The sequence below is a fragment of the Spinacia oleracea genome, chromosome 6 (genome assembly GCF_020520425.1).
Source record: "Spinacia oleracea cultivar Varoflay chromosome 6, BTI_SOV_V1, whole genome shotgun sequence".
Lineage (NCBI taxonomy): Eukaryota > Viridiplantae > Streptophyta > Magnoliopsida > Caryophyllales > Amaranthaceae > Spinacia > Spinacia oleracea.
In genome coordinates, this window is record NC_079492.1 from 88021080 (window position 1) to 88037464 (window position 16385).

The following is a 16385-nucleotide window of genomic DNA, read 5'->3' on the forward strand; positions in this document are numbered from 1 at the left end:
CTTTTTTGAATTAGTTTTTTCCTTCGTTTTAAATTATTAACTTTTTATTTATAATGTTATCGATAGTTTATTTTTTTGTTGTTATGCTTTTGCATTTTTTCAGATGATGTTCTTTTTAAAAAAGAGTTTTTCTTTTATCTGTGCATTAGGAGAGAGAATATGTTATATCTTCAATGTGATTTTCATTTTGTACCTTTTGTTCTTTACTTATAGTGTTTATTTTTTAATATTATTGTAATATAAGCAATGTTTTTTTCAGCTTTTTGTTAATGTTCTTTTCGTTTTGTTGATTATGATCTTTTTGTTCAGTTTATTATTTTTGTTGCGTATTTTTTTATGTTATTGCGTTTTGATCCAAGTGCACCGTGCTCTTGGTGCAGGCCCTGCACCATTCACGCGTTGAGTAAGTGGGAGAGAAACGTTACAATTATAAAGAAACACAAGGAGGAGGTAAGTATTTGGATGATTTAAGAACGATATAAGTATTAAGAATACACAACGATTGATTTAATAAAATCCAACTTCAATATAGAAAAATTGGTACTTTAGTTCATGAACATATTGATGTGTATTGATGACATATAACTTACACAAACTGCATAAAATATTGAACAAGTAATAAAAGTAAATTAAGTTTCTAATGAATAAACCATACTCAAGTAGTTGTTGGTTTGTAAAAGTATGAAGGATCCATCCAACCTAAACTCTTGGCCTTTTCAATATAACAAGAAAATTGTTGCTTGGCATCTGGAACATCTAAGGCCAAGTCATCAAGGGATTCTTCTACTCTTGCAAAACCCTTTGTCATTTGATTCATTGTTATAAGCCCTGAAGTAAAACACTCTTGTAGCAAATTCCACATTCTTTCATTTTTCTTCTCCATGACGATCACTAATGCTTTCTTCACAACTTCATGGTGAAAGAAAGGCATCCCTAACTCCTTTATGCACCTAAATGCTTCTGTTAGACCCCCTCCACACTCGTATTCTTCTAAAAGTTTCCCTATCTTATCTTTCACATCGTCTACAGTCCACCCATTTCCTCGACTTCCTTCACCACCCCAACACCTTAATATACGCTCCCCACAAAGACGGGCTTTCAAAAGTGACTTTGTCATTTGAATGATCTTATTTCCTATTGAATCACACCCAATAATTTGGTTACCTATGTCCGCCAATTGAGAAGGAGTTATCACTTCATCTATTACTGCTCTAGCTAGAAACTTTACTAGATCCTCAACAATAATTGGATTATCCAAGGATGTATCATCAGCGGACTCTATTAGCATAATAAATCCATTTGCGACATCCTCTGCTGGTAAACTTAAAGATGAAAGAAGAATGGATGCCATTTCTTTCTCCTTATTTTTACGGTCCATTGCTAAGTTTATTAATCTCTTGACAAATACGACGTTCAACTCTGAAGATGATATACAATTCTCTGATTCTAGGCAATTGTATACCTCCATTGTATCTCGTGATAAGAAGTACTCTTGAATGATGGCTTGAGCTTTCGATTTAAAAGATTTTGCAGCACCTTCCTCAAGCGATCTCTTTTTTGGCTCTATTGAAAATGACTTTAAGGATGAAACTGGTAACCAACCTTCAGATGCACATTTTGAGATTAAGGATTGAAGTATTCGTCTAGCATTTGGTATGTCAAGTGACAAATCATCAATGGTGTCAATCATTCGATTAAATCCTTTATTTATCTGACTTGAATTTATTAGACCTTCTTCCGCTGTCATTCTTAGTAACTCTAAGATCTTACCTTCAGCTTTTCTTTTCTCCATCGCAATTAGCAAAGCGCGTTTCATGATTTCGTGGTGGAAATATGGAACATTCAACTCTTTTATGCACCTACAAGCCTCTTTCTTATCGCCACTAACAACAAATTCTGTCAATAACGTGCTTATTTTTGCTTTGATATCTTCGGCTGTTTTATTCTTACTTCCTCCCCATTTATTTTCAATTATCTCAGTATGATAAGGTACTGATAAATAACCCTTCTCTACTCTTTTTATGACTTCAACCCCCTTAGATTCTTTTAGTAAGATATTCATTTGCTTAGTTAAAAATATTGGTGGTAGAATATCGTCTATAATCGCTCTTGCGATAAATAGAGCCAGTGTATCCACAACATTTGGTATATCCACAATCAAATCATCCACACATTCAACCAGTTTTGAAAACCCTTTATAAATTTGTGAAGGACTAATCGCATCAGCATAAAGAGAAGATAGTAAGACCGCAGCCATTTCCTTCTCCTTGGCATGTTTATCCATGGCCATTGAGACAAGTTTCTTAACAAAATAATAATCGTAGTTTGGCATCCCAAGGTCTCTTAATTCATTTGTTGTAGAAACAACATCGTCATTTGCAAAGTATTCTTCTATAACGACTATAGATTTCTTCCTATACTCCTCCATTGCTATGCTTCTTGTTCTTGGAGTTAAAACCTCGTCCTGCGTTAAATATAAGAAAACAAATACCTATAGATAACGATATGTGTGTGTTATATTGGCAATGAAGATAAATAAATAAAGACGATTTCTATTTCGTAAACCTTGTTCATTAATTTAATTTATGTACAAAGTATAAGTTATAAATCTTTGTGACTGTGAAAATTTTTCTACATTATATATAACTTTAATAATCAAAGTTCCTTTTCCCACAAATATAAATAAATTAATGTTACTCAGGACTTATACATTTTTGTTGGACACCATTATGCGTAGATTTGTTATACTCCCTCCGTCTCATTTTACTTGCTCCATTTGACAAGTTTTATGAGGGTTTTTTAAGTCAAAATAGGACAAGTAAAACGAGATGTATGGAGTATCTAGTTTATATATATAAAAAATATGATGCTTTTGATCCAAAATTTGAAGTGTTAGACATACACACTCTTTTAAAAGTAACTATGAATAAAAAATAAAGTTATAACAATAATATATAACGTGAGAGCACGTTTCACGTTTTTGTCATTTCCACAAAATTAATTTTATACTATCCAATGTTTGGATTGTGGATATAAATGCATGAAACTCACCATGAACCACAAGAAAATTAGTGCAATTATAAAAGAACATGACATTATGAAAAATATATATACGTAGTATTAGGTATATGTTATTTAAAATGTCAGATAATGACATGTACATGCTTCCATAATCTCAAATAAGAAATGTGAAGTTTTAATTTATTAGATTAATTACCTCATTGTTATTGTACATGAAATCATCATGGCGAAAGATATAGATATTCTTTTTATTTGATATACCTCTGCATTTTTCTTTTACGTCCACACCACCTACATAATGTATAATTATATTCTCATGTCAATTTATATAAGAAAAATAAGAATATTAACCACCACCCAATTCATCAACTTATGTCTTTAAATCAATCAAAATAAAATATATGCTATCAATGTTAACAACTTAATGCCAAACGTTTGAGTAACCAATTAAGATAACAAAAAAATGTTTATTTTTATTTATATACTTAAATCATATATAATATATATATATATTTTTGAAAGTTATTCAAATCTTAAATGCAATTGTTTAAAAACAATTAATAGAAAATAGGAAAAACATTTTACTTAATTTTTAGCTGGCCTAATATTCTCCCTTAAAATGTTTGTAAGTTTGTAACCCAATGTACAATTAGTAATTTAAGAAATATCTTATGAGGTAATACGTATAAGTGAATAACGAAAAATTGAGTTTTATACAAATCAAGTAAATTACTAAAAAAGTTCGTCAACCGATTTTAGTTCTTAAAAAATATACTACATACATAATTCTCCGTATATTGAAATTTACAGTATATGCCAATGAAGTTTTTTTGTAAAATAATTTCAAAATCGTGTAAATACTTGGGGCATCGCCTGGGCCAATAAGACTACTTTATAATGCAACAAGTACACTTATTTAACATTTTTACATTAGTTCAAAAAACATGAATTTAAGTAGAGTTTACAAAAATACAACAACAACGACAGATAAAAACAACATAAGCTACTCGGAAGCATTAATACCTCCGTTTCATAATGATCTTTTCATTTTCCGTTTTAGACCGTTTCATAATCTTTTTTTCATTGTGCTTTATACTATTTTTGGACATTAAAGTTTATTATCTTGCCTTCTTACCACATAACATTTACAACTTTTCACTCACTTTCTCATACTTTATTCACTTTTTTCTTACACCCACCCAACTTTTACACCCATCTCCTGTATTATATTTATTCAACGTTTTGCATATTTTTTCTCTTTTGTCTTAATATTTGTGCGGATAGTAGTTGTAAAGATTTTTATGAAACGGTAGTATATATTAGAGGTGATTATTATTACCTTTTGGTGAACTTTCTTTGGTTGATTCCAATGATCCTTCAACCGTTGAATAACTTTGTAAATTTCCATGAGGTTTAATGGTTGTTGCTACTTGTAAAGGAGCGGCCGTATAAGGATCGACGCTTACCCTAGTACCATTGAGAAGTTCTTGGTTTTCCTTTGATATTACATGGTCTTTGAGCTCCATCATTTAAAAATCTAGAAATTCACCTTTTACCTTAAGTATAGTTCAATGAAAAGAAAATCATAATATGAAAAAACAAATTAGAGATCTCGTCGTGAAATATTAAGCATGTCATATAGATAGCTAGATAGTTAGATGAAAACAATTTAAAGAATCATCTTGTTTACAAACTTAGAAATATGTGAAAGTAGGAAGAAATTCAAGGGAGTATATAACATGATAAATATTGAAGTTCAACTTTCAAATTAAAATTTAGTTGATGTTGATAAATGTAGCAACACTTTTATGTAAGAGTAGAGGAAAATGACTTTGAGTTTTAAAGTTGTTTTCTTAAATTGGAAATAGTTTGTTGGAAGTTAAACAAATAAATTGTATTAGATGACTAAATTTGGATAGTGAGTTTTGGTTCTGTTAAAAACCAACATAATTTATTAATCTAGTGGCTAAACCTATCCTTATTTTGTGCTTTAAAAATAGAAATTTAAAGTTTCTAGAAATTTGTTGGTTTTTCAACTAAAAGTTACAAAAGTTTAAGAAAGTGGTCAAAATTGATTTGAGTCCATCCAAAATTCATGGGTACATTCTATTTTTAACATCTCATTGAAAGACATAGGATATATTGTACTTTAACTTTCTTAAGTTTTTCTCATTGAATATTAATGTACATCTTTTCTAAGGAAAGAAAGTTATATGGTAAAAGCTATAAAGTGTTCGGAAAAAATATAAGTAGAAGTCAAACAATATATAATATCCAAAAGGGTAAGTAAGTAAAAAATTAATTAAGGATCATAGGGAATACAATACATGAAATGCTCCGTTATGCACCAATTATACAATTCAATAGTTAATATCAATCGCCTATTCCTATTTAACAATATGTGGACTCCGGATGATGAATCTCACTCTATCGTTAAAAAAAGAATGGAATACCAGAAGAGCGGACTCTCGTTTCATCATAATCCTAGATAAACTCCCCGGAATTAAACTAAAGCTTAGGGATTGAGCGAGAATTAACTATGGGAACAATATTAATAAGTTTGAAAAAATCAACGATAAGATAGGAGATATCCAAGCTCGCCAAATTGCTAATCCAACCATTCAACATATTCTTCATAATCAGTTAGAACAAATGATTACACGATGAGAGAAACTACTTCTCTTGGACAATCAACTTTGAAATCCTTCAATAAGAAAAAAAAGTTAATCAAAGGAGTTAGGAACTCACGATTTTTTCAACAAAAAGTCAAAACATAGACTGCTAGGAATACTTTTTATCGGTTATAAAATAATTTGGACCAATGGGAATCTGACCCCTCCTTAGTGTCCAGTGATAAGCTAAAGTCGTATCACCTAATGAAAAATAACCTAAATTCACTAACTTTATAGCAAATGAGAACAAGATCGAATCCACAGGAAAACAACGTGCTTTCAACTACTAAAATAAAGGTCTAGACTATTGGTAGCAGGAAAATGGGTTGGTTTGAGTAATTAAACTACGAAAATAATTAAACAAAGAAAAATCAATAATAAAAGGCCTAGTGTGTAGGACCACCGATGAACAATATTTCGGGATGAAACACGATCAATTAAAAACCAATGAAACGATTAATCAGACTAACATGCTCTCTAGAATCGATATTAATCATAGAACTAGTAATAACAGGCTCTCACAATTTATTAGAACTAATTCTACTTATTGCAACTAGCCTTAGCATCAAGTTGCATCTCTCGATTATTAACTTGATATTGCGCAATTATAACAATTAAACCTGCACGAATCTAATTTCATAGCAATGAAAACAATCAATAGGAAACTAACCAATAACACCAACAATCATCAATAATAATTCATCCCTTCATATTAATTCATGGATGCCCAAACACTAGATTAGAACTACTCACACATGCATGAATTAAACAAAGAAATCATATTTAATGGAAACATAATTAAACTATAATAAGAAAATAAGGAATGAATAAATACTGAATTGATGAACGTGAAGGAAATAATGCCATTGGTCCAAGTATGCATATAATATTAAGTCTAATAAATGCGGTTCAGTATTAATTAACAAGTTAATAATTCAGTGAGATCAAGTGAGCTGAATGCCTAGCTAGAGGCCGCTTCAGTTCAAGTGGAATTAATGATATTAATCCACAACTTACTCTGGACTGAACCCGTAGGGTCACACAAATAGTACGTAAATGGTTCAAGTATTTAATAGCATTAAATACTCCATCTATGGATATTCGGAATCGACGGATCTTGGTTTCAGTGGGAGCTGAGATCGTCACAAGCAAGAAATGAATACACCGGAAAAGATGATATTACCGGAAACGAAAATATGGATCGTATAGGAAATATAAATATTATGCAAGTCGTAAATGTTGCCGGAAACGGAAACATGGTACGTATCGGAAAATATTAATGGAAATGGAAATATTGCCGGAATCGAAAATATTGCCGGAAACGGAAATATTGTCAGAATCGGAAATATTATCGGAATCGGAAAATAATTCCGGAAACGGAAATATTAAATATTTGTTCGAAAATGAAATTAATTCCGGAATCGGAAATATTAAATATTGTTCGTATCGGAAATAAATTCCGGAATCGGGAATTTAATCGGAAGCGTATCGTACGAATTAGCATCGGACGAGGCCTGCCAGACGAAGGCCCAGCACGAAGCCGGGCCATTGCCCAGCAAGGCAGCGCGCCACAACGCACCAGCCAAGGCTGCGCCAGGCCCATCGCAAGGCAGGCCCAGCGCGCGCCAAGGCTGCGGCAGCGTGTGGGCCTCGTGGCAATGGGCTGCGAGTGCTCGCGGGCTGCGCGCGCGCATGGCGCCCCTCGTGGGCTGCTGTGCGTGCGTGTGTGTGTTTGTGTTCATATACGAATCCTAAAGCTATCAGGATTCGATATATGATTAAATTCCTAATCCTAAAAGGATAAATTAATTAAATAAGAGTTCTACTAGGATTCTAGTTTAATTAATTCGTATCCTAGTAGGATTCCAGTTCCTTTTCCATACCTCTATAAATAGGTGCCTAGGGTTATAATTTATAGATACAATTGAAGTATTCTAAAGGTAAGATTTTGAAGAAAAATCAGCCATACACTTGCACCTAATAGCTGAAATTCCTAAGCTACCTTAAGGGCGATTCTAGTTGGTCAAGCTTAAGGCGGATCCGGACGTACTGTGGACTATCTACGGAGGGACGACACTTGGAGTCCTAAAGACTTGTTCTTGTTCGGTTCGGGCGCAGCTAGGGAGGGCACGCAACAAAGTGTATGCATCTAAACTATGCTAAATGATTATGTGTAAATAATATGCTTTCCTGGCTTTATGGTTTTTCCGCATGATTTATGTTTTGTCATATGAATCATAACCTAACAGTGGTATCAAGAGCCTCTTATTATTTTCATAATCTAAATTGCATAAACATGGTTAAATTTTACAAATTTGCAAAGAATTAAAAGGGGTGATTAATTTTCGTAATTGTTAATTAATTGCAAATTGCGTTTATTTAATTATATGTACGCAGTTTTTCGGCAGTTTGTTCGTTACTCATCCAAATCGAGTGATTTTTGTGTCAATTCCGCATGTAAAAGGCATTCTTAAATTTTGACAAAAACAATATTTTTCGGCCGAACCCAGAATTCCCAAATTCGAAGCCTAACTATGACTTTTCGGAGGTTTTAGTTTTTCGAACGCAAAAGTTTGTAAATTTAAGATGTTAAATTAAATATTTGTGATTCTTGTTGATAAATCTTGAATTTATGATTGACCTACAGTATATGTTTAACAAGTTTGAATGCCTAGCCTTGTTAATTATACAACCTAATTTGTAATTATGATTAATTTGTTGAAATTCGAATAATTTAGAATTAATTTGATTTTCATAATTAATTAATAATTTAATTAGGTACCAATGATTAAAAACCACCATAAAAATTGTTAATTTATGTTAAATTTTAAATTTTTATGACCTAGATTTGAATCCATGTTAATCGGAAATCAATTAATTAATAAATTTTCGATTTTTCGCCCTAAAATTATGAAATTAATATGTTTTATTAATTTGTCATTAATTTTAAATTAAAAATTTTAAATTATTATGAAAACGCTCATGATTGTTGCACGCACAAAGCAATGGAAGCTACGTGTTACCCTTAAGGGGTGTTGTATAGTGCGAGCACGTGACGACGAGCAAGAGAGCTCGTCGCCCGTGCGGTACGAATGCAACAAGCAACGATGTGTGCGGCACGCTAGGCTCAACGCCTAGGCATGCACGTAGCACAATGGGCGAGGGCGAGGCACACAAGGCACTGCACGATGCGTGTGGGCAGAAGCACGCTGCGCCACAACGCACCATGCGCGCCAAGACAAGCAGCAGTTACGACGCATCAATGCTGCGCGCAGCGTAGCCCGCAAGGGGTGTGTGTGTGCGTGGCCTTGTGCGTGAGAGTGTGTGGCTGTGCTAGGGATGTGCGACGATTAATTCTCACGGGGCATGGGCCTCGTAGCTCGATGGGGCTTGGGCGCAAGCCCAAGTGCCTCGTCTTGCAAAGTATTGATGCGTTTCGTTTTAATTTTAAATTTTCAGTTGGGAAATAATTTTAATTAAATTTAAAATTATTTATTTAAATTGTTTATCGGATTTAATTTTGAATATTATAATTATTATAAATTTTATTTATACTAATTATTTTACTAAAATTAAACCTTGAATTAATTTAAATTCGGCTGAAAATAAATTAAATAAGTGGATTCAATTATAAATTTATATGAGCTTTAAATTTTAATTAAATTTGTATGTTTCCGGTTATACTAGAAATACATTTTTATGTTTAAAATTAGTAAAGCATATGAATTTATTGGTTTAAGTGGGAGCAATTTTAGTCATAAACTCTTGATTAGGTCTACCAATCCTTTAAGGTTAAACAACTTGATTAGAATTAATAAGGCCTGAATAATTGGTAGATTATTGGTGCCCTTAATTAATTGCTGCAAATATTTATGTGATGCATAACGTGTTTTACTAACCAGCTATGTGGGCCATTCATGATAATGAATGGGTGAATGGTATATATTGTATATGTACTGTTTTGCAGGTTATGAAGTGACTAGTATGGCCCAAATAGGATAGAAAATATGGTATGCGTACAATTAATTTGAATGTAATTGGTCTAAAGTACCAAAATTGTTTTTCAATTCAAATATGGTCTGCGTACCATCAAATAGTTGTAATTAGTTTAATTATAGCTTATCCTATTTGAAGAAAATGGCGCCTCCCACGGTGAAATTCAAGACGAAGTTACCATTTTCGAGACGGACTTTGAAGTTGAAGCTTCAAGATGAAGTCGGGCCATACTAGATCACATTTATCTTATGCATGTTTTAAGTTATTTATTGCTTTTAAAAATGTCTTAAATATGCATGAGATCAAAGCTTGATTATGTTGCATGATTAAGGATTTTAGTTCACTTAAAATCTAACCAACATAGTAAGAGCCTTAAGTTCCAAACTTAAAAATTGAGTTAAAAGGTGCCATGCCAAAATAAACACTTGCTTGGATATCCTTTACATCAATCTAGTAATAGTTTTCGCTCAGCGAGGTGTTACTTATTGGTCCTAAAGGGGTAAGGTACACAAATAATTGTGAGTACATGTTAGTTTTGGTGAAACTCAACGATATAAGTAAGGAGTCCTTTTATGTCGTGGCAAAATCGATAGGTTTACCTAATAAGTTCTTAGACGTACTATCAACCAAGAGTAGTTTCTAGACTATTAGCAAAAGGCTTTTGCTTACCTAAAAGATTTTAGAATTGAGTCTAAATACATAATGTGCTTAATTCTTCAATGGATTTTAGGGTCTTGGAATCATTTTATTCACACCTGCCGGAACACATAACTTGAATAAAATGCTTAATGAACATTGAATTATGCATGTATGCTAGAATTTAAGTTTATTAAGAGAAAGTGTGAATGGTTATTTATTTGTTTATTCTTTTCAATTGTAGTTTTAACTATGGCAAACAACAATTCATTCAACATTCGATCAATTCTCGAAAAGGAGAAGTTGAGCTGGAAAAACTTCCTTGACTGGCAAAGGAACTTGCAAATAGTTCTTATGCAGGAAGAAAAGGAGTATGTCCTGGAAGAGGCGATGCCCGAAGCCGCAGGCGAAGGGGTCACTCAGGCAGCCCTCAATCGTTGGATTGATGCCAACAAGGATGTGAAATGTCTAATGCTCGCAACCATGAGTGCAGATCTACAGAAAACGTTCATCAACTCAGATGCTTTCACGATCATCAGTGAGTTAAAGAACATGTTCTTAGATCTGGCTCGAGTCGAAAGATTCGAGACTCATAGGCAAATTCTTGAGACCAAACTTAAGAAAGGCGAGCCCGTAAGTCCACATGTTCTCAAAATGATTGGACTCATTGAGAATATGAGTCGGCTGGATCAGCAATTCTCTTAGGAAATGGCTGTAGACACCATCCTCCATTCTCTTCATAGCGGGTATGATCACTTCAAACTGAACTACATTATGAATAGTCTGGACAAAACGCTCACTGAGATTCACGGTATGCCGAAGACCGCTGAAAAGACGCTCAAAAGTGATAAGCAAGATGTGCTTATGGTGCGTGGGGGCAAGTTCAAGAAATCTGGAAAGAAGAGGAATGCTAAGAAAGGTGGCAACAAGGCCAGCCAAACTAAGCAACCAGCTGGCGCCAAATCTGAAAAGAGGAAGGTCAGTCAACCCACTTCTGAATCTGAATGCTTCTACTGCAAGAAGAAGGGGCATTGGAAGAGAGATTGCTTGAAGCTAAAGGAAGATCAGAAGAACGGAACAGTCGTTCCATCTTCAGGTATTTTCGTTATAGACTGTATACTTGCTAATTCAACTTCTTGGGTATTAGATACAGGTTGTGGCTCACACTTATGTTCCAATCCACAGGGACTAAGAAGAAGTAGAAAGTTAAGCAAGGGTGAAGTCGACCTACGAGTGGGAAATGGAGCACGGATTGCTGCATTAGCTGTAGGAACTTATTATTTGTCGTTGCCCTCTGGGCTAGTTTTGGAACTGGAAGAGTGTTTCCATGTTCCAAGTCTTACTAAAAACATCATTTATGTTTCTTGCTTAGATGCTAAGGGATTTTCCTTTTTAATAAATGAATACACCGGAAACGATGATATTACCGGAAACGGAAATATGGATCGTATCGGAAATATAAATATTATCCAAGTCGTAAATGTTGCCGGAAACGGAAACATGGTACGTATCGGAAAATATTAATAGAAATGGAAAAATATTGCCGGAATCGGAAATATTTCCGGAAACGGAAATATTGTCAGAATCGGAAATATTATCGGAATCGGAAAATAATTCCGGAAACGGAAATATTAAATATTTGTTCGAAACGGAAATTAATCTCGGAATCGGAAATATTAAATACTGTTCGTATCGGAAATAAATTCCGGAATCGGGAATTTATTCGGAAGCGTATCGTACGAATTAGCATCGGACGAGGCCTGCCAGACGAAGGCCCAGCACGAAGCCGGGCCATCGCCCAGCAAGCCAGCGCGCCACAACGCATCAGCCAAGGCTGCGCCAGGCCCACCGCAAGGCAGGCCCAGCGCGCGCCAAGGCTGCGGCAGCGTATGGGCCTCGTGGCAATGGGCTGCGAGTGCTCGCGGGCTGCGCGCGCGCGCATGGCGCCCCTCGTGGGCTGCTGTGCGTGCGTGTGTGTGTTTGTGTTCATATACGAATCCTAAAGCTATCAGGATTCGATATATGATTAAATTCCTAATCCTAAAAGGATATATTAATCAAATAAGAGTTCTACTAGGATTCTAGTTTAATTAATTCGTATCCTAGTAGGATTCCAGTTCCTTTTCCATACCTCTATAAATAGGTGCCTAGGGTCATAATTTATAGATACAATTGAAGTATAAAGGTAAGATTTTGAAGAAAAATCAGCCATACACTTGCACCTAATAGCCGAAATTCCTAAGCTACCTTAAGGGCGATTCTAGTTGGTCAAGCTTAAGGCGGATCCGGACGTACTGTGGACTATCTACGGAGGGACGACACTTGGAGTCCTAAAGACTTGTTCTTGTTCGGTTCGGGCGCAGCTAGGGAGGGCACGCAACAAAGTGTATGCATCTAAACTATGCTAAATGATTATGTGTAAATAATATGCTTTCCTGGCTTTATGGTTTTTCCGCATGATTTTGTGTTTTGTCATATGAATCATAACCTAACAGAACGAAGGATTGAATGAAAGTTTGAAGCTTGAATTGATAATAACAAAAGTGTTTAACAAAATTTTAGAGAGAATAAAATCTAATTTAAATAAACTAAGGTCTAGGAAAATAAGATAATTACAAGTTCTAGATACTTGAGTATTTATAGTCTTGCTAAAAACTTAGAGGAATACCGAATCATTAAACTAAAACTGCGGGTCGGGGTTTTCGTCCCCGATCGGGCGAACAACTCGACACAAAATAGCAGCATTTCGAGAAGTTCGCAGCCGCCCGATGGGCACTGGACGATGGGCTCCCGATCGGGCGCGTGAATAAAGCTTAATTCTTCACCCACCGGGCAGCTCATCACCATGAAACACTTGACGAGCCCAGCGCCCGATGGCACCGGCTGAATGACGCCCGATCGGGCGCGTGTAGATGTGAGCTTTTCTCATTCTGCTCTCCTGATTGGTCTCCTTCGCCCGTAGATCGCCGCACAACCTTCATTATAGGATTGGGGACACCTTTCTTCCTTCCAATCACCGAGTCTAACTCTTAGTGTAACACCCCCAATTTACTAACTATAAATAAATAAGAATATAAAAGACTTTATAATAAATTTGCGGAAGCTTACACCTAAATCGGAGGCATCACCGCCACACTTGACCACATTGTCAAGTGCTAAGGCTTACAAAACTTAAACTATTACAACTTGATTACTAGGTGGTCTATTTACAACTGAAAAGTATTAAACTGTCATAAAAGACTATACGATAACATTTGAGCTCCTTCATCTTGAATTGCGATCTTTCACGATCAATCTGCTCCAGTTAATATTGACTGCTCACCATAGAGGACAAATTCCAAAAGGGTCGTCGCAGGGCCACCATAAGAAAAAGACATGGCCGCAAACACACATAACAAATAAACACACACGTCAGCAAAAAGCTGAGTAATCACCTGTTACAAACAGAAACATACTAAAATAGAATAATAAAGTGTCATGTAAATAATGTAGTATGAAACTACATTTCAAGTATGATCCCAAAAATAAAACTAACTCCATACTATACGGAAACTATAAATCTTCTCTTCATATGAACCTCAAATATATTGATATGATCTTTTCCTCTACTAAACGTACTCAAACCAATAGGTGCCATATTTGCTCTTTGTTCTATACCTAGCCTTGGACATGGGTAATTTGAATAATAAACCAACAAGTATAAAAACTTGAAACTCTCAATAGCTACTAGAAAGACTCTCTGAGTCAAGGCCACTTTTGGACCAAATCCCACTTTGGGGATAATAAGAAAATAATAAAGATTGTATCTTGCTCCTCTACTAATGGTTATCATCTCCTTACCAACATGCCAAGAACTAAGGTCTATCACATTGAGCCTCAAACCAATAATACAACAATTATATTCTCAACCTTTCTCATAACCTGATCAATATCACCGATATCCATTATGGATTAATAAGCTATGCATCTCGATTTTGGCACAATATCACAAGATAATATTATGACATAATTTGTTCCATAATATACTTTAGCTCTTTGAGGAGAATAAAACTAATTCTCGAATATAAACTAATTCTCGATCAATCTCACAATTAAACCTATATCCTTTACATGATAATCTCTGAAACAATATCATTAATAAATACATTCTACTCGTAACTCCTATGCTCAAGACTAATTCTATAATTACCAATAACTAGCACAATAAAAAACACTTAAACTATACGATACATTAAAAATATAAAGCATACTGATTTATATAAAGTACTAGTATTATCATAAGAATCAAGTACACAAACGTCAGTTAAGAGATTATAAATCTAACGGTATCTTATAATAGAAATACATATAATTAACAATAACATACAACTCTAAGAGACTTAGTGTGTGTGATTACAACTAATAATATACACGAACTATTAGAAGGGACTAAGCGTGATTACCTTCCGAGAACAAAATATCCATCACAAAAACGGATCTGCGTCGAACCGAAAGAATTGTCCTATGAATGAGTCTGAACATAAATTACTTGATATCAAAATAGAACAAGGTGTGGTGGAAATAAGTGGTAGACTTTTGGGTGATTGTAATCTCACGCATGAGATTGAATTTGATGACGGCGACGCAGGAAAAAGATGGAACTAGCATATTTCTTTTTAAAGATCACTTTGCTGCATTCAAAATCACGAGAGGGCACGGGTCTAATATAATTAGGGTAAGGGATATTGCAAACGGCAGAACGATGAGAGTTTTTATAGAAACTAATATTAGGTTTAACGGAAGTACAAATATATAGTACTCATAATAAGAGTCTTACTAAATTTAAAATAGCGTTTTGAATTTTCTGAAAATATTAAAAGAGACTAACTAAAAACGGATATAATTATAGTTTGACTATAAAATATATTTTACAAAATTATAAAATATTGGGGTATTACAGTTACCCCCAATGGTCATGTCCTTGAGCAGATCCATGAGTACAAACCCCTGACGAACCCACCTCGTCATCAGAAGATGCACCGAAACCGTGCCATCATCAAGAAGACGTGTCCAGACCGTTTCGTCATCAAAAGATGTACCGAGAATGTGTCGTCATCGAAGTACGGGTTAGTGGCAGCATGTGAACGTCGACGGAAGATGTGACGAGACAGTGTCGTCATCAAAGTACGAGTCAATGTTGGAGCGCGCGTCGATAGAGATGTGTCGAGATTGTGTCGTCATCAAAGTACGGTTCGACATCAGAGTGTGGAGTGGCGTCAAACAACCCAGACATGACGAGTTCGTGAATTGGTATCATATCTATGCAGGCCGACTAGATCGTCTTCATGAAGACGTCAATCCTTGACGAGCCAGAAAATGGGTAATGGATTCCCCTACTATCAAATTTAACTAACTGTTTTGCTTCGTTCCATTAAATTTGTGACAGGTGACAGTCATGACATCGTCATCCACCAAGTGAGCGACATACCAGAAATGAGGGAGAACATGGAAACACCACTTCAAGTCACGAGACATTAACGCTTGAAGATTCTTAACAGACAACCATGTTCCTCGACGGATAATAAAATCCCAAACCAATGATGTCGTTAGAAGGGTTAATGTTGCGACACCCATAAGTCGTCTCCTGATGCCAACTCCATGTCGAGGCAGTGCTGGCTCAACATCAACTAGTGACGTCTCTGCAAAAGAAAGTTTGAAAAGATGATCATGACAATGTGGTTCACGAACAACGACCAGAAGACGTCAACGACCATGAATACGACACAACCAGAATGTCAAGGACATAGGGACAATTCATCACGGTGCTGCAAATACTCGACATCAGATATTGGCATACGACATCATATTTGTGGCTAACTCCAACTCAAATACTTTCTTGAAGTTGCCACAGGGGGACGAGATAGTATGCCTTACTCATACTCATGATCTTAAATATTAATCATAGTCTTATTTATATTCTGCAACTAACAATGCAATTATATAATTTATTTTTCGTGATAATATCGCACACAAGACTTTGATTGCATGTATAATGTTGATGACGTCCGCCGACACTGTCGA

The 16385-nt window shown here is 35.0% G+C and overlaps 1 protein-coding gene and 1 long non-coding RNA gene across 3 annotated transcripts; both read right to left on the reverse strand.

The window, feature by feature from the left end:
- Positions 1 to 506: 506 nt before the first annotated feature.
- Positions 507 to 4893, reverse strand: LOC110788068 (MA3 DOMAIN-CONTAINING TRANSLATION REGULATORY FACTOR 2-like). 2 transcript variants are annotated; one of them, XM_021992713.2, is made up of 3 exons: positions 4361 to 4893; positions 3218 to 3312; positions 507 to 2464 (listed from the first exon to the last, which is right to left on the reverse strand). In XM_021992713.2, the coding sequence occupies exons 1-3, from the start codon at positions 4548 to 4550 to the stop codon at positions 656 to 658; spliced, it is 2094 nt and encodes a 697-aa protein (XP_021848405.2). In that variant the 5' UTR covers positions 4551 to 4893; the 3' UTR covers positions 507 to 655. The 2 variants fall into 2 exon arrangements, with proteins under 2 accessions (XP_021848405.2, XP_056687729.1); XM_056831751.1 differs by having other exon boundaries at positions 507 to 2491.
- An 8496-nt stretch (positions 4894 to 13389) lies between these two features.
- Positions 13390 to 15071, reverse strand: LOC130463865 (uncharacterized). The gene is made up of 2 exons (XR_008924062.1): positions 14768 to 15071; positions 13390 to 13639 (listed from the first exon to the last, which is right to left on the reverse strand). It is a non-coding gene; the product is annotated as an uncharacterized lncRNA (long non-coding RNA).
- Positions 15072 to 16385: the final 1314 nt, after the last annotated feature.

What these genes read in the sequence shown, in the direction of transcription:
- LOC110788068 (XM_056831751.1), bottom strand. Translation starts at nt 4,550, where the DNA reads ATGATGGAGCTCAAAGACCATGTAATATCAAAGGAAAACCAAGAACTT. An exon ending in CAAAGAAAGTTCACCAAAAG is followed by an intron (nt 3,313 to 4,360) that starts GTAATAATAATC and finishes TACATTATGTAG; the next exon opens with GTGGTGTGGACGTAAAAGAA. An exon ending in TCATGTACAATAACAATGAG is followed by an intron (nt 2,492 to 3,217) that starts GTAATTAATCTA and finishes CGTTATCTATAG; the next exon opens with GTATTTGTTTTCTTATATTT.